At 44.5% G+C, this 15,553-nt stretch overlaps 1 protein-coding gene across 1 annotated transcript in view; it reads right to left on the reverse strand.

The window, feature by feature from the left end:
* Window positions 1-1,080: 1,080 nt before the first annotated feature.
* The window catches only part of ptpn20 (protein tyrosine phosphatase non-receptor type 20), a 29,463-nt gene continuing 14,990 nt past the window's right edge, over window positions 1,081-15,553 (reverse strand). The window contains exons 30-47 of the mRNA XM_030772415.1: window positions 15,069-15,342; window positions 14,712-14,882; window positions 13,425-13,599; window positions 12,522-12,732; window positions 12,125-12,162; window positions 10,686-10,772; window positions 9,838-9,902; window positions 9,295-9,456; window positions 8,635-8,806; window positions 8,316-8,392; window positions 7,664-7,737; window positions 6,899-7,038; window positions 6,446-6,594; window positions 6,137-6,227; window positions 3,267-3,601; window positions 2,333-2,548; window positions 1,597-1,659; window positions 1,081-1,173 (exon numbers count right to left, since the gene is read on the reverse strand). Coding sequence (XP_030628275.1) covers window positions 1,081-1,173; window positions 1,597-1,659; window positions 2,333-2,548; window positions 3,267-3,601; window positions 6,137-6,227; window positions 6,446-6,594; window positions 6,899-7,038; window positions 7,664-7,737; window positions 8,316-8,392; window positions 8,635-8,806; window positions 9,295-9,456; window positions 9,838-9,902; window positions 10,686-10,772; window positions 12,125-12,162; window positions 12,522-12,732; window positions 13,425-13,599; window positions 14,712-14,882; window positions 15,069-15,342 — 2,593 coding nt within the window. The remainder of the gene's footprint in view (window positions 1,174-1,596; window positions 1,660-2,332; window positions 2,549-3,266; window positions 3,602-6,136; window positions 6,228-6,445; window positions 6,595-6,898; window positions 7,039-7,663; window positions 7,738-8,315; window positions 8,393-8,634; window positions 8,807-9,294; window positions 9,457-9,837; window positions 9,903-10,685; window positions 10,773-12,124; window positions 12,163-12,521; window positions 12,733-13,424; window positions 13,600-14,711; window positions 14,883-15,068; window positions 15,343-15,553) is intronic.

The raw sequence follows: 15,553 nt of genomic DNA on the forward strand, positions 1-15,553 counted from the left end.
TTTTTTGTTTTTTTTTTTTTTGGAGTGACTCTTGATAGTTCAGTTTGTTTATCGATGTGACGCAAAGCACAGTAAATGAATTTTCATGCTTACTACACTGCAAAATGGAAAAGAAGGCTCCAGCTGGTAATCTCATCTCATAACCAATATTTCTTTGGGTGCAACTGTTCCAGCTTTCTCTGTTGATAACTCACAGCCTGTATTCTGGTGCTGTAAACTTGACAACATAGAGAAAGCTAATTCAAAGGCACTTCACTCACACTGTTCAACTCTACATTGTTCTTTTAAAAGATGGTTTATATGTAATGATTTGTAATAATTTGATGTAAGGAAAAAAAAAAAAAAGAAAGGAAAAATTACTTTTCATATAAGAATTTACAGAAAAAAAAGATGACTTTTCATAAAACTATCTACACTTCATGCAATTTATAAATATCACAATACTGAAATAAATCTTTAAAAAGTTCAAGAAATAGAAATGTTCTCAGACAATTACTGGTGTTCTTCGATTCTTTCATGGACTCTCATCAGAGCATTGGCCAATGACCAATCATCTCCACTAGGAGGGGGGAAATCAGGACAGAAAAACATCTTCTTTGTCTCTAAGTTACATCCCATAAACATTTTTTAGAAGGTGACAAAGTAAAGAACATTGAAACATTTTAGGTTAATAACAATCATTTTAAGTTTTTTTTTTTTTTTTGTATTAATGTGACTATCTGTTCAAGGCAAAGTGACTAAAAGCTTCCAGTGTTTCAGGCTAGTGTTCTAGATGAAACATTTTACACTAAAGCAGTAGTCAGTCTGTAAGAGCGCATTAAACGGTCGATGAAAACGTCTGCTCAACTTCCTAAAACATATTTAATACTTAAGTGGAGCAAATGGTCAAAAAAAAAAAAAAATGCAGGAAACTCATGCCCATTCCTCGTAATTTACAACAGGGAACTCAAACGGTACCTTTTCAACACTGCTCGACTAGACGATATTTGTCTGTCGGTCTGTCTTGGGGTTTTTTTGGGGTTTTTTTGTACTGGAAACTGTGGAATGACTTAACATTGGAAAAACATTGGTCTTGATTCACTAGGGGGTTTCTGATTGCCACTGGTTACCATGAAGAAGTAAGATGCTCTGCAGCACGTCCAGCCAGACTCTGTAACAGAACAGGTACTGCTCCTAAAATCCAAAGGGACAGAAAGAAATCAAGGCTGTTATTCAACACATGCCGTCGGCAATTTATTAGCACCCACACATCACGGTTTAAAGGGAAAAGGGGGGGTGGGGTGGAGGGGGGCGCAAATCAAAAGTTTCCCCTCTGAAATGAGAGGTCTATCCCCACTGGACGTCTAATTAGAGAACGTTTACACAATAGATGAAACATTTCATTAGCGCTTATCTAAATATGGCAGCACTGTTCGGCTTCCTGGATCCAGACCTGGCCTGGGGTGGGGTGGGGGGGTGGGGGGGGGCTATCTAATTACCAAGGTTAAGGAGTTAAAAATAATAACTCACGCCGTGATTTTTGTATATTCCCTTTCACAAACTCTGGGCTCTTTGACTGTTTGTTTTTGCTGTCTGACTGAGATGAGATGTACTGACCTTGGTCTGAATCATGCCGTACCGCTGGAGTCTCATCTCTCTCACAATCTCGCTCACGTTAATCTGAGGAGACACAAACGGGCGCACGTTTTTCAACAACAGCCTCTAATGTGAACGTCACGCACATCGAGCAACGATGATAATGATAAATACGGCCCCGAGAGCAAGGAACTACTGCAAGGGAACGTGTGGGTACGTGTGAAATATGTCACAAAACTGGTAGGTAATGTAGACTGCTCAATTAAATTTTTATATGTGTATTTTTTTTTTTTTTTTTTTTTTACAAGAATTCCAGAGCCGAGTCACTCTGTGAACAAGCCTAAGGCGACTGAAGCAAGGAAATTCTCTCCTTTGGCTAAGATAGGAAGAAGCTTTGAGAACCAAGACTCAGAAGCGGGGGCCCATCCTTTTCTGGCCGGCACCAGGATAGTAAGAATATTGGGTTAGAGTAGTTAGGCTACCTCAAGGAGTAAGGAGACAGGAAAATCTCCCCAACTACAGGATTACACCCCGCTGCTATGCTGAAGCTTTTGAGGTTCCATTGCCAGGTTGGGTGCTCCTGAACATTTTTTTTTTCTCATTTAATAACAGCTGCTCTGGCCAAAGACTGCAAGGGCGTAAACTCTACAGCTGGACATCCATTGACTCCAGCACATTTAGTGAGCCAGCCCAGCCGTAATGATTTCCAGTCAGCGAGGAGTAAGAGGACAGGACTCTGCCTGATGGGAATACTCACGGTAAGGTCTTTCTCGATAAGGCTGAGGATGACGTCGATGCAGATCAGGACCCCGGCTCGGCCGATCCCTGCGCTGCAGTGCACCGTGACTGGGCCTTTGAAGTGAACGGCGCGCATGTAGCGGATAAAACGCACCAGCTGCTCCGAGGACCGCGGCGTTCCGTGGTCCGGCCACGTGGTGAACTTCAGATGTTTCACAAAATGGACTTCTCCACTCTGAAACAGCCAAAGTTCAAACAGTCTATGAATGCACGCTCAAAGTACATGTCCCAAAGGGATGAAAACGATACATCTGTTTCATAAGCTATCAGATATGTTCTACATGAAGCAATATAATAATACTTGTCCCCGCCTATAAGCAAATTTCTCCCTGTTAGGATTGCTGCAAATTTATAAAAATTTATATGAATAAATTTTCCAAGGTACGAATATACGAAGTTGACACGGTAACCTTGAGGCCATGCATGGCCTTCCAGTAAACCTTGTAAATCAGAGTCACTAAAACTTCTTTCTTTCGACAGATTTTCCTCATTATTTGGAATAGCCAGGTGCCATGGTTACAGAAATCTCCATAAATATGACAATGGGGAGAATACACCTTCTGGTTGACTCCTGCCCTTGGCGTAAACACAGCCAAACCATGTTCTCTGTCATGTACACGACCATCCACCCGGATTCAAACCTACGTCTCTAGTGATGGTGCATTGTAATATTTCCTGCTGCACCACCCAAGCACCAGCTCATCCTACGACTCACCTAACACACCTGATTCAGCTAAAGAAACACCAGTCAAATGCCTGGCGAGGGGAATCGGGTGTACTAGGTCAGGGTCATTCCTAAAATGCATCACGTTGTGGACCTCCGAGGAGGCTCGACTGGGGAGCACTAAGCGGCGAACACACCGTTACTAATTTTTTATGTATCCGCTTCCCACCTCTTTCTCCACCATCTTGATGATCTTGATGTGGAAGTAGTCCTGCATCTGATAGTTGTCCAGGATCAGCTGGTAACGGTCGGTTTCCACGGGAACGCCGAGCTTCTCGGGCCAGTACTTGTGACATTTGACCCTGCCGCGCTCCACCTCCTGGGTCATCATCGCTATGACGTCCGATTTGTGCTCCCACACCATCTGCCAGAAGGAGTCCTGCGTGCTGGGGAGGGGGCCCTGGGAGGAGATGTAGAGGAACTCCTCTGAACCCACCTCCATCCGGATGTAACTGGCGTTAATGTAGTCCTGCTTCTCTCCCACCAGAACGCGCGTCTTATCATCTGAAAGAACGGAGAGAGCACATGACATGACAAGGGCAAAGATGTGGATCTTATTCGTCGATATTTCAACATGCTGTCATGCATTCTCTTACTGTGATGCTTTTTATCTATAGTGACAGATATAAACATTGATAACAATATCAGAAATGTTTCCTCCACAATGTATTTAACTTGCAAAGCTTTTTTTTGTGTGTGTGATTTTCTTACATTTAGCATTATGTTCCATTAGCATAAAGCAGTTTTAATCCATCTACACCAATACATCTTGATGGAAACAGATAAGGACATGTTGGCAGGATACTAAAGTTACCTACAGATATTTGTGACAAAGATAGCTACTACACTTCTCCTCACTCAGCAGTAACAAGAGACAAACAAAAAAGGCATCCAGGTGTCTCTAAATGTTCTTTTATCCTGGGGGGATCCCGAGGCATGACTGAATACCGATGTATAATGATCTCATGAAAACACATACTGTATATTCACTTTAGTACAACCATTAATCATGAATGAGTGAGTGAAAATATTCTGACTAAAGGTATTGCTGTCAAGTATATGTTTATATCAATGGAGCTATAAAAACAGTATATAATTGTGATAAACGGTTTTATCTGGAGCGTAAGTTTAAAAAAAAAAAAAAACGAAAAACATTTCAATCTTAAGCACTTTTTTTTACGAGGTGACTGCTGCAGACTGCACTGGCATACAATGTTCTCGCCGTGTTATTAATCTGCAGACAAACAATGCAAAAGCTGTGCTGTTCTCCAAGAACACGCTGGCCCAAATCGTCTCAGGGTGCAATAAATAAACTGAGTTCGCGTTTTGGCTGGGGGGCGGGGGGGGTGGGGGGCTGTCCACGGCGGGTTGGAGAAAAGACGATGAGTGAGCGTTGGGAGAAGGTGTGATATGACTGAGGACGGAATAATATTCTAGACTGTTCCCTTGGAAGCCACGTTGCTGGATGCAGCCTCTGCTGCTTGAATTGTAGTTCGTTTCTCGGGGCTGGGGGGAGGGCAGTGGTGTATGCTCTTACTGTTTTACCCCATTTACCTGCTGATGGCTCAGGGCCTACATACACACAACGCTCTACAAGACAACTGCCTGTAAAAACATGTTAAAACACCAGGGAGAGAATGAGAGAGAGAGAGAGAGAGAGAGAGAGACAGACAGACAGACAAGGGGGAAACACGCATACATACACATGCACACACACTCACCCACACACACACACACACACACACACACACACATAGTTACACACACAGAGAAGTAGTCTGTGTCAGAGAGTGAAGGTAAATGTGTGCAGATCGACCCTCACAATGGGTGGCATCAGGCATCCTGCAGAGAGCAGCTCTCCTTGAACTGTTTCCAGCAATAACAGTAGTTAAATCCCCTAGGCCTCACACTTTGCGATCCTAGGTGCTTTATTCGGGGGAACAGAAGCCCAGTGAGCGACCGCGATAATAAACCAACACCGCGGGCCAACCCGGGTCCGTGTGCCTCCCGCCGGCGTATGAAGCCCTGCATTGTGTTTCAGAGACTCCCTGTCAACGCCGAGACCCCCTCGCGTTTCCTCTGGGGTTTACCCAGGCCCTCTCGCAGAGCTCCGAAAAGCAAAACCCGCCGGTCTGAAGTTAAGAAGAGTGGCTCCAACAAAAAAAAAAAAAAAAAAGAAAAGTGAAAAGGCGAATGTAAACCTAGCTTAAACATAACGGCAGCTGCAGGAGATTTTTTTCCTCTCTCCCGTGACAAGGAAAAGGTGATCCACGAGTCATGCGTCTTTTTTTTTTTTTTTTTTGACTTTGTGTTTTGAAATATTTCGCTTTAATGTTTTAGCAGCGGAGAAAGAGTATGTAAGTTGTTCCAAAGCTCGTGACCTCTCCCTCACCTTTGCTAGAACACACACACACACACAAAAAAAAAAGAAAACCCTGAACGAGTGTGAACACAATAACGTTTGCGTAAGTGTTCTGATGGTGTAAGATTCATCAAGATAAACATACAGAGAGACACAGTGAGCTCTCGAAAAACTAAAGCCCACATCACACACACACACACACACACACACACACACACACACACACACACAAATGCACACACATAGACACTGAAGCATACACATAGGTGTACACACACATACATACGCACGCTCACACACGTTCACACAGTTACCAGCAGTGTAACCCAAGGCCTTTTACTGGTTCGAACATCCAGCAGTAAATCAGGCCGCATCGGTCGCGTTTCACTTAACTGCCGTGTCATGTGGTGTCAGGCGTTCTACTGTTAACCTGTAAGCGCCTCCCTGCATCCGCTGTTGTCTCCCCTTTCTGTCCCTAGCGTTTTGTCAACAGCACGAAAAGTGTTCCCACGTAGTGTAAATATCTCTTTTACGGGTATCGAGGTTTACAAGTGCCAATACAGCAATAAAGAAAATGTTAAATAAAAGTGGGAAATCCGTGTTGGAATTAGAGGTGGAGAGCGTCTGGCGAAAGGCCCTTGGCCGGTGTGGATTCTGTGTTCTGCGGTAGGACTTACAGGGGAGGATATCCCTGTATCTGTTCTTCTCTCTGTTCTCAGGAGCCTTTCCCACCAGGCAGTTGTCCGACGGTTTCAAATGCTCCAAGGCCTGCAACCCAAACAGCCAAACACACAGCGTGATTTCACGACGCTTTCCTTCCTTTGACGCCGTGTTAAAACTCATGAACCTTGAACCTGAGAGTATATAGTTTTGAGAGCATGTGTATATTTGATAGATATAAGTATATTGAAGGCTAAGGTTAACTTTGGATAAGCTTTAAACAAAACTCTAGACCTTCCCTGTTTTAAGACATGTGTGGAACGTACCATAAACTCTTTGACCAGATCCTGCTGCTCCAGCTGGTGTTGTAGGACCTGGATGAGGGCTTTGATTCGGGCTCCTGAGTACCGGCCGGTTTTGGAGGGGTTTATCATGGCTAGGCTGGCCAGCTCCTCTTCCGACACAATGGGCCGATCTGAACAAAACCAAACAGCACGATCGTGACGCTGAGCACACAGGTTTCAGCCCCGAGGTCTGATTTTACACGTAAATACACAACTCTCTGCTGATAATTGCTATTATATATCAAATATACATTTGGCATGACAGCACCTTAAAAAGACCATTAGAACTCCACAGGTGTTTCTGCCAACCTCCTCCCTACCACTACTTATGTAAGTTACAATACAGCTTGACATAAAACACAGTATTGAAGGCTATGCAGAAAAACTGTCCATCCACGTGTTTTTTCTGTAGGATGTTAAAATTCCCCACATTACCTGTGTGAGGTGTGATCTCGGGTGACGAAGGCTGAAAGGTATCGTCATCATCGTCTTCGTCGTCACTACTCCATCCATCTGAGTGGTTTTGCTCCTTTTTCATGGTGCGGTTTTCTTGGTGCTGCTTCTGGGGGTCTATCCTGAAGGAGGTACGGGGCAGGAATGAGCAGAGAGCTTGACCACATTGCTATGTTCCGAGGGAGGGCTGTTATCATGCAAGGCTGATTTTCCTGCGATTTTTCCACCTAAAATGTAAAAAAGCTGCTAATTGCAAAAGCTATGCACTATGTGGATGCTGAGCAGCTACTGCTAGGCTCTGAGCTGACAGAGCCAGGGCTGATGAAAACTTGTGCCAGGACTGGCCTAGGTTTCATTAGCGACTCTCTGCTGCCCCCTAGTGGCAAATGCTTTTGTAAACAACATGGTGATAGGTTCTAGCACCTCTGTGCTTCTACCTGTCAAGCCATGCAACACAACATTAGCTGTGACAGTATTCAGCACAAAGCGACAACCACTGTGTGTGTCTCTTTAAAACAGATACATAATCTGTTTGTATTCAGTGTGGTGCATACAAACAGGCTAAATTAGGAGAGGAACATTATGAAAACAACATCCTTATCGTCGATATCCTTAAACAACCAAATAACGCTGTTTAAAATTGTCTAGTTGCTTCCAATACCCTAACAATGATGTCTTGCATGTATTGGATTGAAATGAGCATAGAATTTTCTAAAATATCACCAGTAAAGTAAACAAAGCTCTTACCTGTCCTGTAGCATGTCCGTAACACATAGAGTAGGGCAGCACCTTTGACAGGTAGGTGTACAGTTTCGACTGTCCTGCATACGAGAGAGAGAGAGAGGGGGGGCAGAGAGTGATAGAAAGAGAGAGAGGGAGGGAGAGAGAGAGAGAGAGAGAGGGGAGGGGGGCAGAGAGAGACAGCGAGACAGAGAGGGAGAGAGAGAGAGAGAGAGAGACAGAGAGAGGGAGAGAGAGAGAGAGAGAGAGGGAGAAGGTGAGTGGAATGGTCATTAATGTCATGTGGAGCCACCCGAGTCGTCACCTGAGTTTGGACGTTTTTCCGCTGAGGGAAATATGAGGCCAAGCTCATTACTTTATGGTGTTCTGCTGCAAAGGTGAACCTGTCGCCTCCGGCACAAACAGTCACACGCATGCCAATGAAACACACTCTCACAGATTGGCCCTTTGTTTACACACCTTACTGTCACCCCCTTCGGAAAGACTATACAAGGCAAATCTCAGATTAGCACATACGTAACCTTTTTTCATTATTCATTAACACACTATATAGTAAACACTGTTCCTTTAACACATCAGTGGGCTTGTTTTTTTTGGTGGGGGGGGGGGTGGGCTAAATTTTCTGACGAAGAGAAGAGAGACGTATGTGTCTGGGTACCTCAGAGTCTGCTGCTGAGCAGCCTGAGGCCTGAAAGTTGAGGAGATCTCTCTGCATGTCTGAGTCCAGGTTTACCTCTGAAACAGAAAATCACACTGTTAGGTTCCCAAAGCCTCCACTTTGTCCTGCAGGGTGTGAGGACAGTGACGTAATGATACTAATGCTGATGTATGGTTGATGAAAGTTTGCTAAAGAGAAAGAGAGAGAGGGAAAGAGAGAGAGAGATGGAAAAACAGAGAGAGAGTGAGAGACAGACAGACAGAAGCAGATAGACAGACAGACAGACAGACAGGCAGGGAGATGCTGGGGGCGGGCTGACCTGTCGGGTTGTGTGCGCTGTTGTCATGTGAGGAATCAGCTGGGGGATTATGGGCGTGCCCTGCGACGGACAGGATATCTCGACACACGGTCAGCTGAACAGTTCCCTCAGCTTTACGTAAGATATCCACCACCTTACCGTGGCTTAGTCCAGACACAATGACTCCGTTCACCTACACGCACACGCACGCGCACACACACACACACACACACACACACACACACACACACACAGAAACACATACAAACACATATATACACACATACCACACGCACACACACGCACACACACACACATACAGAAACACATACAAACACATATATACACACATACCACACGCACACGCACGCACACACACACACACACACACACACACACACACACAGAAACACATACAAACACATATGTACACACATACCACACGCACACACACATACACACACACACACACACACACACACACACAGAAACACATACAAACACATAAATACACATATACCACACGCACACGCACGCACACACACATACACACACACATACACACACCACACACACACACACGCACACACAAATTTAACTTAAACACACAAATACATCTAAGTTACATACTTAAATTCTAATTCTTTGGGGTACATTATAGAGTTGTTTCTGGGCACACACCTCTAGGAGGATGTCCCCCACACGCAGTCGGCCATCCTGCTCAGCCGCGCCCCCGCAGCAGATGTCCTTCACTCTCAGTGCACTGCCATTAGCCCCGCCCACCAGAGCAAAACCCAGCCCTCCTCTCTCTGGTTTAGTGAACTCAACCTGAATGATACAGCTCTGACAGACAGGGAGAAAGAAAGAAAGAAAGAAAGAAAGAAAGAAAGAAAGAAAGAAAGAAAGAAAGAGTAAGATTCATTCCACAGGGTCATTTTCGTGAATAAACTCACACAATTGAGTATTCTGTATCTCAGCACACAAATGTTGAGCTACAGAATACTATTATAAAGAATGTCTTGGCCTAAACCCTCTCTCCCTGCCCCCAAATCCCTCTTTCATGGCTATAAAAGGGCTGGATGAGCACTATTTAGACAGTGAAATATTAATGCATGAATCCAGCGCAGAGGATGCTGACAATGGCAGCCAAGGCTGAATGAGGGGAGGCGGATTACGGTGCTGGAATCATGTTTCAGTGTGTGTCATCACTGTGAAGACAGTTACCTCCTGCTCTGAGGTCACAGAGAGTCTCTGTCTGAACCTCACAGAACTCTCCGGAACAGCTTTTACTGCAGCAAATACACACACACACACAAACACACAGACAGAGGGAGAGGGAGAGGGAGAGACAGACAGACGGGGAGGGGAGAGAGAGAGAGAGACAGACAGACAGACAGGGAGAGACAGGGAGGGTGTTACACATTAGATAATTCATAGTTTGTTAAAACCAAAGTCAAGTGTAGTGTTACACTATCTTTAGTCAGACAAATTTCAACCACTACTTTAAAGTCACAGTCTTAACACAAAAATAACCAAAGGACATTAAACACCTGACCTAACATCTAATTTCTTTTTGCTAGACAGATATACAAGAATGTACAAAGACACACAAAAATGATACAAAAACACATTTTACAGAAATGTAAACCAGCGCTTCACCTCCTTATCATAATTTGTCAGATCAGCATGACAGATGCTTTATTTCCAAAACCAGTCAATTTAAAACAAGCCCCAAAACTCACACAAACCTCCCTCCTCTCCTGCGACTGCAAAGGGCAGATGTGTTCACGAACAGCTCTACACAGCGGCAGGTGAACAACTCCTGCCTTTTCAAGTCTTACCGGACCCCCTGGCTAGCCGTCGCCCCGGCAACCGGGGAGCCGAGATGAGCATGCCGGGACTGGATCCGCGGCGCCCGCGTCCGTCAGGCGCGTTAAAATGTGGCATGAGGAGGGAGCAGGCCTTGCTAATTATTAATCCAGCACTGGACACCCTCGGAGCAGGACAGAGCTCTGTCTGTCAGCATGGAGGTAATGCTACAAGGCTAAGACAACAGAAACCAGAATCCTCACCATCATCTGGTGTAACCTCCACCTCCGAGGGGCTGGAATCTTCAAAACGAGGAAGAAACTTCTTATCTTTCTTCCAGTCAAACAAACCTGGAGGGCACCACGGAAACAACGCAGAACGTTAGTGAAATATTTCGTAAGAACTGAAGTGGAATATTTGTGTTGAGGTAAAAATTGACGAAGCCAAAACAAAACAAAAAAAAATCAAAAACAAACACTGGAAACTATTTTTAGAATCCAAAAAAAAAAAAGACACGAATGCATGCACTCAGCATGTTTAAAGTTTGTAGTTGCTTTATTGCGCAATAGATGAAGTGGTATCTGATAATATCACTGGAATGAAGTGTTTACATTAACGGTGAGCCAAATTAGCACCAGCAGGCTTAAAAAAAAAAAAAACCTCCCTTCCTACAGAAAGCAACGATGAGATGCGGTCGTGGGGGCTGACAGAAAGTGGACTATGGCTAATCAAAGCTGACGCGACGCTGAAAATGTCTCTGTGGTCGGTGAAGCGTTCGCTGACGGCCTGGACTCGCTGTGGCAGCCACCCGAGCAGCACGCTGTCACTTCAGACTAGACGGAGAGGTGTCAGCAAAGGCTCTGCCCACCCCAGCCTGGCCATGGCCTAGCTTCAGCTTTAGTCTGCCCAAAGCAAGAGGGGGCCTGCACACACACACACACATACACACACGCATGCATCCACCCTGCTGTCAGGCCTCGTCACCTCCGTTAGCTTGGGGCAAGGTTAAACACTTCATGAAGCACAAATTGACTCCCTCAACAATCAAGTAAGTCTCACACCACGCCAAAACACCATCACCATATACGGCAGCGACGGCTGACCATCGGTCCAACACCACGCCAAAACACCGTCACCTTTTACAGCAGTGACGGCGGACCATCAGTCTAACACCACGCCAAAACACCATCATCATCCACAGCAGTGAGAGGTGACCATCGGTCTAACACCACGCCAAAACACCATCATCATCTACAGCAGTGACAGGTTACCATTAGTTCAACAGTTTCTCCCCATGCTGAAACATCACAAACATCTACAGCAGTGAGCTTCAGTCAAACAGTCTCACACGAAACCAAAACAGCAGAAACATCAGCAGTGAGAACTGACCACCAGTCAAACAGTCTCTCACCATACTGAAACATCACAAACATCTACAGGAGTGAGAACCTACCATCAGTCAGTTCTCCAAACTGCCATTGGCTAAAGGAAGGGACTAAAACAAAGGCCTGGTGTCTCCTGAAGAAGATGTCACTGTCACTGCTAAAGCGAATGATTTCTTTCACTGTCACTGATTTACCGGTCTGAAAAGTAGCCTCTGTACTCTCCACCGTACGCTTTGTGTGTGTTTTTGAATTACACAACGTGCTTTTTTCACATCTTAAACTTCACAACAAGCCACTTTATAAAATGCACCACGTACCATTCCATTTTCCTCTGGGTGTTACAGGCTGGTCCTCCCTGAAATAATAATGAACAAATTATTAATAAAATTAAAAAAAAAACAAAAACGCACATATAAAAGTATATAAAAACACACTACCACAAAGTGCCAGTTTTTCCCAGCACAGTGACAGTGCACTTTCTTCCTCTCACTCTCTCTCTCTCTCTCTGTCTCTCTCTCTCTCCCTCTCTTTCTCTCTCTCTCTCTCTCTCTCTTTCTCTGTCTCTCTCTCTGTCTCTCTCTCTCTGTCTCTCTCTCTCTCCCTCTCTTTCTCTCTCTCACTCTCTCTTTCTCTGTCTCTCTCTCTGTCTCTCTCTCTCTTTCTCTCTCTCTCTCTCTCTCTTTCTCTCTCTCGCTCTCTCTCTCTCTCTCTCACCTGATAGCTTTGAGTTTGACTTTGCGTGGAGCATTCTCACAGGCCTTCACAGCATCCTCCAGAGTCATTCCCATGGTGCACTTGCCACAGATGTAGAGAATTTTATCTTGGGGCTGAATGCTGCCCTCCTCACTGGCAGGAGATGCCGGCACCACCTCCAGAACATATATGCCCTGCCATTTGCTGCCAATGCCGCCCGTCAGCTTGATACCTGCGTTACCCAAAAAAAAAAAAGTCTGTGTTAACTGCTTTCGTATGAGAAAACAATGAAAACAGAATATAAAACAGTCTGTGTTAACAGTTTTCATATTAGAAAGGTGACTTGTTTGATCGTCCCTTTTCCAGGAAAAGACTTCTCTTTGTTTGAATTTGATTTCTTTGCATTCCCTTGAACATTAACCAGTCTTGCATCAAAACTATACGATTATGCTTTACTAGCCACCAACAGAAACACTGTCTTAGCGACACTGGAGTCAAAAATTAACCAGCTTATATTAAATGCTCTCTATGTTAATAGGGGGATTTTACACGCCTTTAATAAAAGATTTAGAGTGACGCATATGCGGGCTAACTGATTTGACTGCTGAGAGAGAGAGAGAGAGCACAAACTATTCAAAACACAAAAAGTAGAAATGCCCTGGAAAGTTCCAGAATTTTGTAACACAAAACAAAACTGGATAATGCTGATCGTGACTGAAGGCACCCAGTCTTTCCATCATAATTACCATATGCGGCTGCATAGACAGAAAAGAACTGAGATGTGTTGTGAAGTTTTATATAAAGTTAGGTATTATCACGTGCATACAGATACACAGCTTTTTCCGTAGTAATTCATTATAATGTAACACTGAAAATACGTGATTCATCACAGAACATCTTTAGCATTCCTTGTCGTACTCTTACCCAGTTGTCCGGATGGTGTCTTGTGTAGAACGATATCTGGCAGGCTGTCTGGTGATGGAGGGGGCAGCAGGTTTTGAACAGCTCTGCCCAACACCATGGTGAGGCGTTTAGTGGAACACTTGAGAATGCTCATGGCAATGTCATCTGTCACGTTAGTCAAATTATGGTTATTCACCTACAGAGAGAGAGAGAGAAAGACAGAGGGAGAGAGAAATCACAGCTTGATCAATCACGTTCACAGCCAGTAAATCACCAGCTCTGTGTAGATATATCAGCATAGACATAAAAGCTACTCTGGGTTGTAATCAAGTTAAGTGCTGCAAACACTTAATCCACATAGAGTTGAGACGTACAGACAGTAATGAAGAGGGATATAGGTGTGTTTACTATAGTGTAGAGGGATATAGGGGTGTTTACTGTAGTGTAGAGGGATATAGGGGTGTTTACAGTAGTGTAGAGGGATATAGGGGTGTTTACTGTAGTGTAGAAGGATACAGGTGTGTTTACTGTAATGTAAGGGGATATATGTGTGTTTACTGTAGTGTAGAGGGATATGGGGGTGTTTACTGTAGTGTAGAGGGATATAGGGGTGTTTACTGTAGTGTAGGGGGATATAGGGGTGTATACTGTAGTGTAGAGGGATATAGGGGTGTTTACTGTAGTGTAGAGGGATATAGGGGTGTTTACTGTAGTGCAGAGGGATATAGGGGTGTTTATTGTAGTGTAGTGGGATATAGGGGTGTTTACTGTAGTGTAGTGGGATATAGGGGTGTATACTGTAGTGTAGAGGGATATAGGGGTGTTTACTGTAGTGTAGGGGGATATAGGGGTGTTTACTGTAGTGTAGTGGGATATAGGGGTGTATACTGTAGTGTAGAGGGATATAGGGGTGTTTACTGTAGTGCAGAGGGATATAGGGGTATTTATTGTAGTGAAGAGGGATATAGGGGTGTTTACTGTAGTGTAGGGGGATATAGGGGTGTTTATTGTAGTGTAGTGGGATATAGGGGTGTTTACTGTATTGTAGGGGGATATAGGGGTGTTTACTGTAGTGTAGGGGGATATAGGGGTGTATATTGTAGTGAAGAGGGATATAGGGGTGTTTATTGTAGTGTAGAGGGATATGGGGGTGTTTATTGTAGTGTAGAGGAATATAGGGGTGTTTACTGTAGTGTAGGGGGATATATGTGTGTTTACTGTAGTGTAGAGGAATATAGGGGTGTTTACTGTAGTGTAGTGGGATATGTCTGTGTGCATGGTAGTGCAGAGGGATAAAGGTGTACATACTGTGATGAGTCTGTCTCCGGCTCTAAGTCTGCCGTCTGCCTTGGCTGGATTATCCAGGACGTCCTGTACGTAGTAACAGTTGTCCAGTTTACTCCTGGTGATGGTGAAACCAAAGCTTCCATTCCAGGATTTAGTCAGAGAGACCGTCAACTCAAACTCTTTCATCATGTCCTGGTGTAAAGACAAAAAAACAAAAAGCCCAGTTGTCAGCAAAAGACAATGTTGCAGCAATTCTTAAACATGACAAAGCCCAAATTCTTCATGTTCATCTACACTGGTCTAAAACATCTGCTTGTAGCTGTTGTTATGGTTATATCTTTAGTTGTTTTAACATTTACATGTCAAGTCGGACCTTACCTTTCTCGGATCTTCATCGTCCTCCTCCTCATCATCCCAGCTGTGGTTGTTTTTAGAAGATGGGGCATCTGCCATGGCTGGAGCCAGAGGCGTGGAGGGTGGAGGTGGTGGAGGTTGGGCGAGAGGCACAGTAAGCCCAGATCCTGTGGCACTGCTGTCAGGAGGACTGGCTGACGTAGTGGTGATGGTAAGGTATTCCTCGTCAGCTAAGATGGTCAGTCCATTAGCCATGAGACAGTAGCTGGTGGACCCGTTCACATCCTCCCTGATCCCACTGCAAACACCAGTGTTTTAACGTCAGCCCCAGGTCAGATAAACCACACACACTTTTGACCATTTACGCTTGACCCATGACCCTTGACCCTTATCTAGACTCAAAGAAAAGCTAGTTTGGAATGCAACACACAGATAACACCCAAAACAGACATTTCTGTTATGGAATATCAAAATATTCACAATGCATGCATTAAGCCCTGCAGGCATGT

This window comes from Chanos chanos, chromosome 4 (assembly GCF_902362185.1).
Source record: "Chanos chanos chromosome 4, fChaCha1.1, whole genome shotgun sequence".
Classification (NCBI taxonomy): domain Eukaryota; kingdom Metazoa; phylum Chordata; class Actinopteri; order Gonorynchiformes; family Chanidae; genus Chanos; species Chanos chanos.